General features: G+C 47.5%; 1 protein-coding gene across 1 annotated transcript in view; it reads left to right on the plus strand.

Moving 5' to 3' along the window:
• LOC106812989 (FRAS1-related extracellular matrix protein 2-like) overlaps positions 1–12,500 on the plus strand; it is a 21,250-nt gene that overhangs the window by 4,101 nt on the left and 4,649 nt on the right. The window contains exons 5-17 of the mRNA XM_014817029.1: positions 108–257; positions 1,233–1,442; positions 2,026–2,223; positions 2,559–2,720; positions 3,132–3,314; positions 3,707–3,837; positions 4,377–4,532; positions 5,409–5,610; positions 5,999–6,163; positions 6,799–7,018; positions 7,283–7,511; positions 8,027–8,222; positions 8,679–8,789. Coding sequence (XP_014672515.1) covers positions 108–257; positions 1,233–1,442; positions 2,026–2,223; positions 2,559–2,720; positions 3,132–3,314; positions 3,707–3,837; positions 4,377–4,532; positions 5,409–5,610; positions 5,999–6,163; positions 6,799–7,018; positions 7,283–7,511; positions 8,027–8,222; positions 8,679–8,789 — 2,313 coding nt within the window. The remainder of the gene's footprint in view (positions 1–107; positions 258–1,232; positions 1,443–2,025; positions 2,224–2,558; positions 2,721–3,131; positions 3,315–3,706; positions 3,838–4,376; positions 4,533–5,408; positions 5,611–5,998; positions 6,164–6,798; positions 7,019–7,282; positions 7,512–8,026; positions 8,223–8,678; positions 8,790–12,500) is intronic.

Here is a 12,500-nt window from a genome sequence, read left to right on the forward strand (position 1 = left end):
TATATATATATATATATATATATATATAAACTGACAATATGACAACGCCGCTACCGCTTGGCGATTGGCGGCGCTGATCACGTTCCGCCTCGTTATTCTGCCACCAGCGCCATCTATATTCTTTGCGGAGGAGACGTACATGGTGGCCGAAGAAGCCGGTAGATTGCTGGTGACCGTGAGACGTCAAGGTCACGACCTCAGCAACACGTCGACCGTCATCGTTCACTCAAGGTCATCGGGAAAGAACGCAGCCCAGCGTGAGTCTTGCAGCAGCAGCGGCCAGCCACACCGCACATGTCATGTTATGCTTAGCCGAGACTGATAGGGTCTATATCTTCCTGGGTACTGGCGGACACTGCGGCTGCTGTTGTCAATATCAACAATCAACAATCAACAAACAGTAATGTCCGCAACAATAACAGCAGTTAGTAGCAACATTAGTAGCAGCAACAACAGCAGCCGCAGTGTCCGGCAGTACCCAGGGAGACATAGACCTTATAGATATAGCTGAGGGAACTTGATAGCTCGCAGGGTTTCCTACTTTCCTCCCTCTGCGCTGACATGTATTGGAATGTTTCTGTCTCGGTTTATCTCCGACGTATGCCAGCCATGAGTGTTTTCATGGTATTTATGTGATGGCCAAAGGTATCTGCTTATATTAGGTTTAACTCGGTCTGGTGACAATTCACAAAATGGCTCGTGGTAACTTTGTGATTTCCACGCTTCAAGCGTGTGTTTAATCTGCAGTTTTCTCTTCGCACTACAAGCGTGTGATAACTGCGCAGTTTTAGCGTTTCAACATTTTCTCTTTCTTTCGTCTCGCTATATCTCTATGTTTATACCCGTCTTCATCTCTATCTCTATGTTTATCTCCATCTACATCTCTATCTCTATCTCTATCTCTATATCTCTATTTCTATCTCTATCTCGACCTCTATCTCTATCTATATCGCTATTTCTATCTATATCATTATCTATCTATCTCGCTCTTTCGCTCTTCCTCGCACTATCTCTCTCCCTCTCTCTCATCCTCTCTCTCTCTCGCGCGCGCTCTCTCTCTCTCTCTCTCTCTCCTCTCTCCTATCTCTCTCTCTCTCTCTCTCTCCCTCTCTCTCTCTCTATCTGACCCGCCGTGTTTCTGTGTCGCGCGCGGGGTGGACACCGGTCAGTCGTCGTGGTCCGTGGTCATCCTCACCGCTCTGCACACGCCGCCGCTCATCCGCTGCTTGCAGCCGGCCGCGACTACGCGAGGCTCAACCGGATGCTTCTGTTTTCCCCGGGAGAGGCTGCCCGCACGCTCAGCGTCCGCATCATCGACGACATCTTCCAGCCGCAGCTAGAGGGCGCTGAAAGCTTCGAGCTGATGCTACACTCGCCGACAGGGGGCGTGCTGACCAGTCCCAACACGACGGTGATCTACATCAACGACAGCGTCGCTGACGGTAAGCGTCACGCCACCTGGTGGTGGATCTTCTGATAATTCAGTAACAAATTCCAGGTTGACCCAAATCACTGGACACAATTGGAGGCAGCCATAGACTTGTGTATATAGCTCACATGTAACATATATACACACTGGCAACAAATGCGCGTAGTAAAATATCATTGATTCGTGTATGCATGGAGAAACTGACGGACCGACAGACAGATCTAGATGAAAAAAGGGGGCGCGCGGAAGGACGGACTGACATAATGACAGTCGACAAACATATTAATAACCTTGGCTAGGTCTATGTGCATGCTCGCTGTAACTTCGTTTTCACTCACAGACCACCGATAGATAACATTGACACTATGCACGTGCGTCAACCCTCCGTTATTATTATTCAATTATTCAATTTCAATTATTACTTTGCTTTCAATATTACTTTGCTTTCAATTACAAACCTATAAATATATGACACTGACTGTGCATACATGCGTGTCTGCGCAAACCTCGTCATATTCAAGCGCAGACAGATATAGATGACACTGACTGTGTCCACGTGTGTGCTCGCTGTGACTTACGCCGCTATTCGCCCGCAGCTCCTGTCATGCAGTTTCGTGATGCTGAGGTGCGAGCGAACGAGGCTGACGGCACGGCGACAGTCTACGTCGTACGCACGGGCGACATGGCGCACAACTCGTCAGTGACCTGCTACGTAGTGTCGGGAACCATGGCAACGCACGCAGGCGCACACGCTCAACAAAAGAGAGAGGAATCTACACTCGTGTTCTTACCAGGTACCAGAGCTGAGTATTTAACACAATAATTCAGTGAAAACTTGCGTGCACGCACGCACGCGTACATGCACGCGCACACGCACACTAACAACACAACATAGCACACCACGCACATGTGCGCGTGCGCGCACACGCACGCACGCACGCACACACGCACACACGCACGCACACACGCGCGCGCGCACGCACGCACGCACGCATGCACGCACACACACATATATATATACTATCCCCCTGTATTATGTCGACCATCCGTGGCGCCATCTACCGCTGACGGCCATGTTGCTAGCGGCGGCTGCCCGACCGTTGCTGATAATAGCAGACGATGTTCACAGGCGAGCGAGAGAAGCCATGCGTCGTCAAGCTGGACGACGATGCAGAGTACAGTCGTACCCGCAGGCTGACATTGACCTTGGAGCGAGCGACGAGCGGGTCGGCAGGAGTAGCTAGACTTGGGTCGCGCAGATTTTCCACCGTGTTGGTGAAAGACAACGACGGTAACGCCACGCTTCTATACCCATCTTACTATAGCACTTATAGAACCTTACTATACATATCACACTCACACCTTTATTTATGCTAGCATACATTGCTACTATAGCAATTATAGAGCTGTACTAAACATACTAATCATCTTCGTGTTACTCCTTTATTTATGCTTGTATACCTAGCGACTATAGCAGTTATAGAGCCTTACTCTACCTATCTTACTCGTATGGTATACTATTATAATACTTTCATGATGCACACATGCGTGCTATTTGATCACAGCAGGCAGTTGCGTGTTTCCACACTTCGTTGTACTCTTTATATCATGCAGCCGATAATAGTTAGATAAGTAACGATAATCATTGTAGCTTTGTGTGTTGTTATGGTATAACAGCCACAGTTGACAATTAACTTTTCAGAACCCGTGATAAAGTTTGAAAAGAGGCGCCTCATTGCTAAGGAACCAGAAGATCCTGGGGAGCCAGCGACAGTGGGCGTGGTCATCGTTAGGGTTGGCGACCTGTCCGCCATGTCTGCCGTGCGCGCGCACACACGTGACCTGACAGCCCAATCAGGAAAGGACTACGCGGGAATATCACAGGGTGTGTCACCATGTTTGTTGCGACACTGAAATGTCTGTGTAGCACCCCATCGCACCGCCATGATAATTGTTATGGCCATAATTCTTGTTGTGGTATAGTGCAAAGCCATAGCACATACACACATACAGACACACGCGCGCGCACGCACGCACGCACGCACGCACGCACGCACGCACGCACGCACGAACGCAGGTATGCACGCATAACAAACTGTTGTATCTATGATTCTCGTTAACAATGTAACAATCTAACGGCGAGAATCTGTTCACATAATACTGCACACACATTCGCAGCACTTTACTAGCGGGATTGCGCATGCGCTCAACTCGCCGCTTGAGACTGCACGCCCTACGTGCGATTAGCATCGCTTGTTTTTCTTCTTATTGTTACAGAGTTGGTGTTCCCACCAGGGGTGGCGCGCAACGTGCTGGAGGTAGATATATTGTATGATGCTGAGCAGGAGATAACGGAAGCTTTCAGCGTACACCTCCTACCGGACAAATATGGCCGCGCAAAAGTTCAGGTATGCCATTACGTAGCGACTAGTAGAAATTTAACTGAACCAATGAGACAGAGGAAAAAAGAAAACAAACGAAAGAGCGAGGCACAGATAACTGACCTATTCATATAAGCGAGATTACCATTCGCCGCGCTCCCCTATAGTTGTTAGGTCGGTCACGCTAGATCAGTTTATACGTTACTTACACTTGCGCGCCTATTAGTCGACTTCGCAGCACTTGGTCACCAAGCATAGTTTTAATACGTTCTTATCAAAATGTTGGTTGGCCAGAGTGCCCGTCATCCGACCAGACGGATAGGTTAATTGTTGAAATCTAATAAAAAGCATGCGTATAATAATTGTTAGATAATTATACACCATCAGTGACTGAATTGGTTAATTAAAAGTTTGGAAATTCGCATGATCACAAACTGGGGCAGATTAATTTAACACAAGCGTTCGTATGGTTCCCGGCCCTTCCCGAACCGTGACCTTGAGTCCTTGACCTCATCCTTTGACCGCTCTCTCTCTCTCTCTTTCTTCTACGAGTCGTGTGTTGCCAGGTAACCGAGAAATGCACCGTCTTCATCGAAGATAGTCACACCAAGGGTGACGTCACATTTCCCGCCATACCCGTCATCGTGTCACTGAGAGACCTGGACGACAAGGTGGCGGCCGTCGGCTCGCCGATTCCTGGCTACCCCGTCGTCTGCGTCACGGTACGGCAGCGGCAGCGGCGCGGGGGCAGCAGCAAACTAGCTGTGATAGAACAGCAATCATGTTCCCGCAATACTAAATCTTTCTTGTTTGCTATAATGATCAGAGTTACGCGGCGGTGGACGGCGAGAGCTGTTGGCATTAGCGTGATTATCGTCAGACGTCCGCAGCTAATGTAAGCTCGTCAGATGCATCTGTTGCGCTGATGGAGACCGCGCGGCAAATCACACACGTGCGTTTAGATCAGACTGTAACTGCTAACAGCGTTTGGCTAGCTTTTCGTTAGCAGTCGCACTTGCAAGTCTGCTGCTTGGTTTGTACTTCTGGGCTCGTTGGCAGAACAAAAATAGTCTTAACATTAGTACGTCTTAACATTGGTCTTGACATTACCTTTGACTCGTAGACAGAAACATCGTAAAGTTACAAGAACAAAAAATCCTAGCAAATTGCCTGGAAAAATTATAGGAAATTAATGCCGTGTCGTTTCATTATCAGATATTATTTATGTAAGTATGTGGTTAGCCATCATAATATGCATTATTTACTGAGTATTATGTACTATTATGTACAACAAATGTACGTGCTTGATTTTGAGTTTTGTCATCGATTCTCATCCAACCAGCAGCCTTGCGACAGCAAATTAGGAAGTTCCTGTTATCGTAGGGTTTCTCATAGCTGCGGTGCGCTTCTGTCAACGCTATTCTCGTATCATTAACATTAGTCGTAAGTGTTATCTTAGCATTAACATTAGCCTTAGCTTTACGTTGTTAGGCCTACTGGCAACGGACCCTTGGCTTCTATCTCAGCACGAACCTATCATCGAAGGCCAGCAGCCTCCTCATCTCTAACTAGTAGGGATGCTTTGCTTATGGCTTCAGGCGTGCAGCGCTCGGCATCTGATGTACGGCGACACGCAGGGTTTCTGCGACACGAACGGCATCGACAACGCTCGCACGCGCTATAGGTGGCGTGTGGCGCCATCTAGTGACGACGGTCAATACGAATTAGAGGACTTGGAGATGGAGTTGTTTTTCACCGGTCCGCATGAAGTAGCGCTGGACAGCGTGTACTTTGAAGCAGGTACTGGGCATCGCGCATGCACGCACCACGCACGCACGCACGCACGCACGCACGCACGCATGCACGCACTCACGCACACACACACGCACGCACGTACGTACGCAAACACGCACACACGTACGCACGCGCGCGCACACACGCCCGCCCGCGCACACGAGGCACCGGCAGGCAGGCAGGCAGGCAGGCAGAGAGGAAAGCACGCAATCGATCGAGCAGCAATGGAGGAAGGTTGGTAGTGAGTGATGCAATTAGGAGGCAAACTTGAAGCTAAGCTGCAAGACAGGCGGTCATTCAATCAGACACACACCTGTTACTGCTCCTCTAATGCTTCTGCTCCCCTTGCTGATGTTTCTGTTGCCATTAGTTACGTGGCTTTCACTGGTCATAGGTAGCCGGCTCCAGTGTGTGGCCCAGGCGGTAGATCACCATGGTAACGCCGGACTGGCTTCCTACAGCTCCGTGGTGACGATTGCCATGTTATCGCAGCTCTGTCCGTCATCGTCTCTTGGTTCCTTCGGAGCAAACCCCTTCGTTGCCACGATGAAATATACAGGTGAGAAATGCTAATTACATATACGTGAGAGAAATGCTAATTACATATACGTGAGAGAAATGCTAATGGAAAATATGAGGGAGAGAAGAAATTTATAGGGGAAATGCATGCCAGTGAGATATATCAAGAACAAAACTTATCAGCCAGACTGTATTTATGACGACTTTCACTAATCTGCCCTACCTCAAAGAATACTCGCGACAATACATCACATTATCATTGTAACAAGAGAACATGTTCGCTGCTTACTTGCTATTTCATAGGCTATAGCAGCATAAACTCGTAATAATCTTTATGCTAAAGTAAACAGTAAATGTGCGATGACAGGTGCGACTAAATTTGTCAACATTTATAAATCTTTTGATATATTTGAGAAATTATCGTTTTGATAAGAAGTGCTTTGATAAATGAAATATTTTAAATTATATCATAATTTCAATTTTTCATTTTCATATTTTCATATATCATAATTACTAATTATTTATTAAGGTGTACATGATATATTATATTTATTATCATTTATTACATTATTGATATTATTTATTTATAATTGATTAGATAACTAGAAATATTATTAATGTAGGCCTACTTTTTTAACATAATTTGTGATATAATTTTTGATTCGATATCGCCAGGTAAGGCGGAGGCAGATAAGGGCTGGGCTGGCGGCGTGCGTGTCTCCGTCACGGTGCCCCATGTTGACGGGATGCTGCCGCTAGTATCCACGCGCCCGCTTACCAACCTCGACTTCGCTCTCACTCCGTCGGCCCTGCGCGTCACCACACACACCTGCTCCAACCTGCTGATAGATGGCGACACCGGTGACAACGTGACGTTTCTCTCCGGCGATGACGTGTGAGTGACGCCGAGTCGGTGATCGTTAATATGGCGATTCGATTTTCTCATCGATTTTGGTTTTCGATCGTTTGAATGTATTGGATGAGCGAGAGTATACGGACGGCGGTGTTTCGACCGCACTACTTCGATGTATACTCGCATGATACATGCACGGCGATCTCTGCCGCTCCTCACGGTCAACATTCTCCTCTCGATAATCATGATGATATATATATATTAGGGTTAGAAACACTTAATCTGTCATATGACCCCTTTATATAGTGGTGACGAAATCGGGTCCACGGAACCTCCCGATCAAGGTTTCGGAGTGCGCCGACAGGAGTTCTCGGAACTGGAGTCGCATGAGCGGGACGCGGGGGTCCGCGGAGAGAGCGTGGTCGGCTTCTACCGTCATCTGGACCTGCAGGCGTGCCTGTGGCGCTTCGTCGCACACACTGACCTGACTGCACTCGTGGAGACATGTGGCGCCACCGTCACCACTGACGGCGAGGTACGGCGCTTTACCGTGACTGCGCCCGTGACTGTGACCGTGACTGCGATCAGGAACATGACTGTGGCTGTAACCGTGACCGTGATTGTGACCGTGACCGTGACCGTGACCGTGACCGTGACCGTGACCGTGACTGTGACCTTGACTGGGACCGTGACTGTAACCGTGACCGGAACCATAACCGTGACCGTGACCGTGACCGTGACCGTGACCGTGACCGTGACTGTGACAGTGACTGTGACCGTGACTGACCGTGACCGTGACCGTGATTGACCGTGACCTTGACTGTGACCATGACTGCGACTGTAATCATGATTATAATCGTTATAATGGCCATGGCCGTGACCATGGTTTTATTTATATTGAGAAACTATTCTGATCTTCACGTCTCCGCACGCCGCTATGAAGCGATGCAACCTAGATCATTTCCGTCGGGTTCTAGCGCGTGAATTCGTGCAGATTACATTTCAACCCGTTTCAAAGTGCGAACGATCTATTACGTCGTCTTCGCACAGATGCTCAACCTGACGCAGTCATTCGTCACCGTCACCATCCCTCTCTACGTCACCAACGCCTACTACGCGCCTCAGCTTCCCGCTAGATGGCGCAGCGTCGACATGGAGACGAAGATGCGGGTGTCGTTCGTGTACGACACAGCGCTACTGTGGGATGACGGGATAGATCCGGATAACAGCGATTCACTGCCAGCAGGTATAGCCTTACTCGCCTCGCTCTCTTTCTTCCCCTCTTCCCCTTGCCCCATATCCTCTCCTCTCCTGCTCTCTCTCTCTCCCTCTCGTGTCTCTCCTTACCTCTAAATGCTGATACTGCGGTGAATCTTCATGGACGATTTTTCTATTCTTTTCTATTTTCATTAAATAACATATAGAACTTGGCAAGATTTGTTTTGCTTAGTGTGTCTGTCACACAGCCTTCTTATTTTCATTCGTTTTCACAGAAATATTTGTGAGCGCAAAACTGAAGTTTCCATTGCTCCATCAGTGGGCACCAGTAGTCAGACTGAGCCAAAAACCTATTAACCATCGCAGTGTAAGGGGGAGGAAGGGGTTAGGGAGGAGGTTAAGGTAAGGTCTGATAGGTGGCAGGAAGGGGGGAGGGACACGGTAATAGATGGAGACATGTGAAGCCAATGACTTCCCTCTCCAGGGAGGTTGTACCTGACACGATTGAGGCTGGATTCCGATGGCAAGCTGCAGGTGCATTTCAGAACTGAAGCCCACTTCACTGGAAAGTTCGTGCTGTTTGCATCACGGGCAGGTATGCGTTAACGAGCAGGTGTCTATTAATGACCAGGTTCTTATTAATGAGCAAGTGTGTATTAATGAGCAGGTGTTTATTAAAGAGCAGGTGTTTATTAATGAGCAAGTGTTTATTAATGAGCAGGTATTTAATAACGAACAGGTATATATTTATGAGCAGCAGTCGTTTATCGGGAGCCTAGCCATCGTTTATCAGCAGAAACGTGCGGTGTGATGTGTGTGTGCGCGCGCGCGCCGCGTCTGTGTGTGCTGTGCGCGGTGTGCTGATGTGCGTGCGCGCGTGTGTCTGTGCTGTGCGTGCGTGTGGCGCGGCGTGTGTGCGTGTGTCTGTGTGTGTGCGCGTCACCGCGGTGTCGTGTGTGCGTGCGTGCATGCGTGTCAGAGAGTGCGTTGGACTGCATTATCGTATATATTCTACCAAGGAGTAGATAATACTTAAGAAGGAAGATAGAATTAATAAAATGCAACGATGATAAATAATAAAGTGCGCCGAGTGATTAGCCGTCCTTGCTTGTGACTGTGCAGGCGGCGAGCTACTGGGAGTCGACGGTGTGTTGCTGAGCGGTCTCGGCACTCAGCTTCCAGCGCTACGTAGCTGCTAGCAGTGGAACTCGGACACTAGGAGTGAACCAGTGACAGACGTGGAGATTCATCTCTAACTAACGCGGACATCTGCATGCAGGACCCTCTCACAAGATTCATCGGTTAACTAAGTGCGTGTTAATGTAGAGTTATGTGAACATATTATATCGAAGTACGGTGTTAGCTAAGGATAGTATTGTGTTAGATTTCATGTGACCATATCATAGAAGTACGGGCTTAGCGAAATGATGTCATACTCAGTCTGTAGGTCACCGCCAGTATCTATGATCTGTACAGCGCGCCGCACACAAGAAAGAATGTTAGGTAACTATACTGAATGCCATTCCTTAAGGCTTTAAATCAAAGATCTTATTCATCATGTTTCATTTCGTGTTTCTTCCATGTATTACTTGAGTCCATTAGCTAAATTAATACTGGAGACGAGAGCGCATTTCGCAACCACGCGCGCATGTCTAACGGCCGCGCATACGCGCGCCGTAAGACGTGCGCCGACCTACCTCGGACAATACCATGATCCGTGCTTCTACGTCGGCACGGCCGAGCAGCGCGCATGCCTATTGTGAGAGTCGGGACGACGGCTGCGAGCCGCAGGGATTCACGTGGACCTTCGAGCTGTACGCGGCGTCTGCGCCGAGGTTAGTCGACGCCGTACCGGCAGAATTTAGCCTCGGTACACGTTCTGAGCTGGGCGGAGGCGGGGCTGGCTGGCGGGATTGTCGCCGCCGAGCTGTCGACGCCGGACGACGACGCAACTACGGCCTTCACATTCGTTAAAGGTCGTGTGAGCGTGACCGAGGGCGTGGTTTTGTGTAGTGTGTGTGTGTGTGTGTTGTGTGTGTGTGTGTGTGTGTGTTGTGTGTGATGTGTGTTGTTGATGTATGTGTGTATGGCCCATCTAAGTGCTATTTATCTATGCAGCACTATCCGTCTGTCTATCTGTCTATCTGGCTATACTATCGTATCTATCTATCTATCGTATCATATCTATCTATCTATCTATCTAATCCTATCTATCTATCTAGTCTATCTATCATCGTATCTGTCTATTTAATCCATCTATGCTATCTGTCTATACCATCTATCGTATCTATCCTATCTATCTATCTAATCTATCTATCTATCTATCTATCTATCTATCTTATCTAGTCTATCTATCATATCTACTCTATCTATCTATCTATCTATCTATCTATCTATCTTCTATCTTTCTATCTATCTATCTATCTATCTACTCTATCTATCTATCTATCTATCTATCTATCTATCTATCTATCTATCTATCTATCTATCTATCTATCTATCTATCTATCTATCTATCTATCTATCTATCTATCTATCTTTCTATCTTTCTATCTTTTCTATCGTTATCATATCTATCTATCTATCTATCTATCTATCTATCTATTACTCTATCTATCTATTTCTATCTATCTATCTATCTTATCTATTATCTATCTATCTATCTATCTATCTATCTATTGATCTATCTGTCTATCTGTCTATCCGTCTATCCGTCTATCCGTCTATCCGTCTATCCGTCTATCCATCTATCCATCTATCCATCTTCCATCTTCATCTATCCACATCCTATCTTCATCTATCTCTATCTATCTATCTATCTATCTATCTATCTATCTATCTACTATTATCTATCTATCTATCTATCTATCTACTTATCTATCTATCTCATCTATCTTCTATCTATTATCTATCTATCTATCTATCTACATCTATCTATCTATCTATGCACTATCTATCTATCTATCTATCTATCTATCTATCTATCTATCTATCTATCTATCTTATCTATCTATCTATCTATCTATCTATCTATCTATCTATCTCTTCTATCTTTCTATCTTTCTATCTATATATTCTATCTATCTATCTATCTATCTATCTATCTATATATCTATCTATCTATCTTATATCTATCTATCTATCTATCTATCTATCTATCTATCTTATCTATCTGTATGCACGCGCGTAGGTGGGGCGTGCGTGCGTGTGTTTATGTGTGTGTGTGTGTGTGTGTGTGTGGGTGTGTGTGTGTGTGTGTGTTGTGTGTGTGTGTGTGTGTGCTGTTGTGTGGTGTGTGTGTGTGTGTGTGTGTGTGTGTGTGTGTCTGTGGTGTAAGAGAGAGCGTGTATGAAAGAGTGTATGTGTGTTTGCATGCGTGTGCGTGCGGTGCTCGCGGCGCGTGCGCGTGTGCTGTAAGAGAGAGAGATAGTGTGTATGAAAGAGTGTATGTGTGTGTGTTTGCGTGTGCGCGCGTGTGCGCGTGTAGGCGAACGCTGCTTTCCCCAACCTTCCCCATTACATCATCCCACACGCCTGTGCAACCACGTGACTCGCACGCGAATACTTGCAGGCGACGAGATTTATGGCAGTGTGACCTTTGACCCCGGCCAGAGGTTGCACAAGCTGCTGGGCGTTTGCGTGGAGAAGGTGTTTGTCTGCGCCGGACGTAGCGGCTTCCTGCCGCGCTTCCGGCCGTCGGCGGGCGACTACGGCTGTCTGTCGACCTCCCGTCGCCTGCAGCACCAGCTGAAGATACTCGTGAGTAGTGTGCCGATGACTCACACACACAGGCACGCACACACGCACGCACACACGCACGCACGACGCGACGCACGCAGCGCACGCCAGGCCACACGCACGCCACGCACACACACGCACACACACAGGCACGCAGCACGCACACGCAGGCACGCACGGCGGCGCACACACACACAGGCACGCCACGCACGCACACACACACGCACGCACGCACGCACGCACGCCCACCACACCACAATACATATATGTATATATATATATATATATATATATATATATATATATATATATATATTATTGCTTGTATGATGTAGTCGAAATATGGGTTAGGGTTAGGGTTAGGGTTGTAATGGGTTGTAATATTGGGTTGAGGTTGTAATGTAGGGTTGTAATATATGGGGTTGAAATGAATTGGCTAGTGATGACAAATTATGACAATACGCGCGTTTCATCTCCTAGGATCGAGGAGCACCCGATACAGTTCACACACGAGTTCAGAGGCACAAGCATTCATGCGTCTCTCAATGACCAGGAGGTGACGGTGACC

The sequence above is a fragment of the Priapulus caudatus genome, unplaced genomic scaffold, assembly GCF_000485595.1.
Source record: "Priapulus caudatus unplaced genomic scaffold, Priapulus_caudatus-5.0.1 Scaffold711, whole genome shotgun sequence".
Taxonomy (NCBI): Eukaryota; Metazoa; Priapulida; class Priapulimorpha; order Priapulimorphida; family Priapulidae; genus Priapulus; species Priapulus caudatus.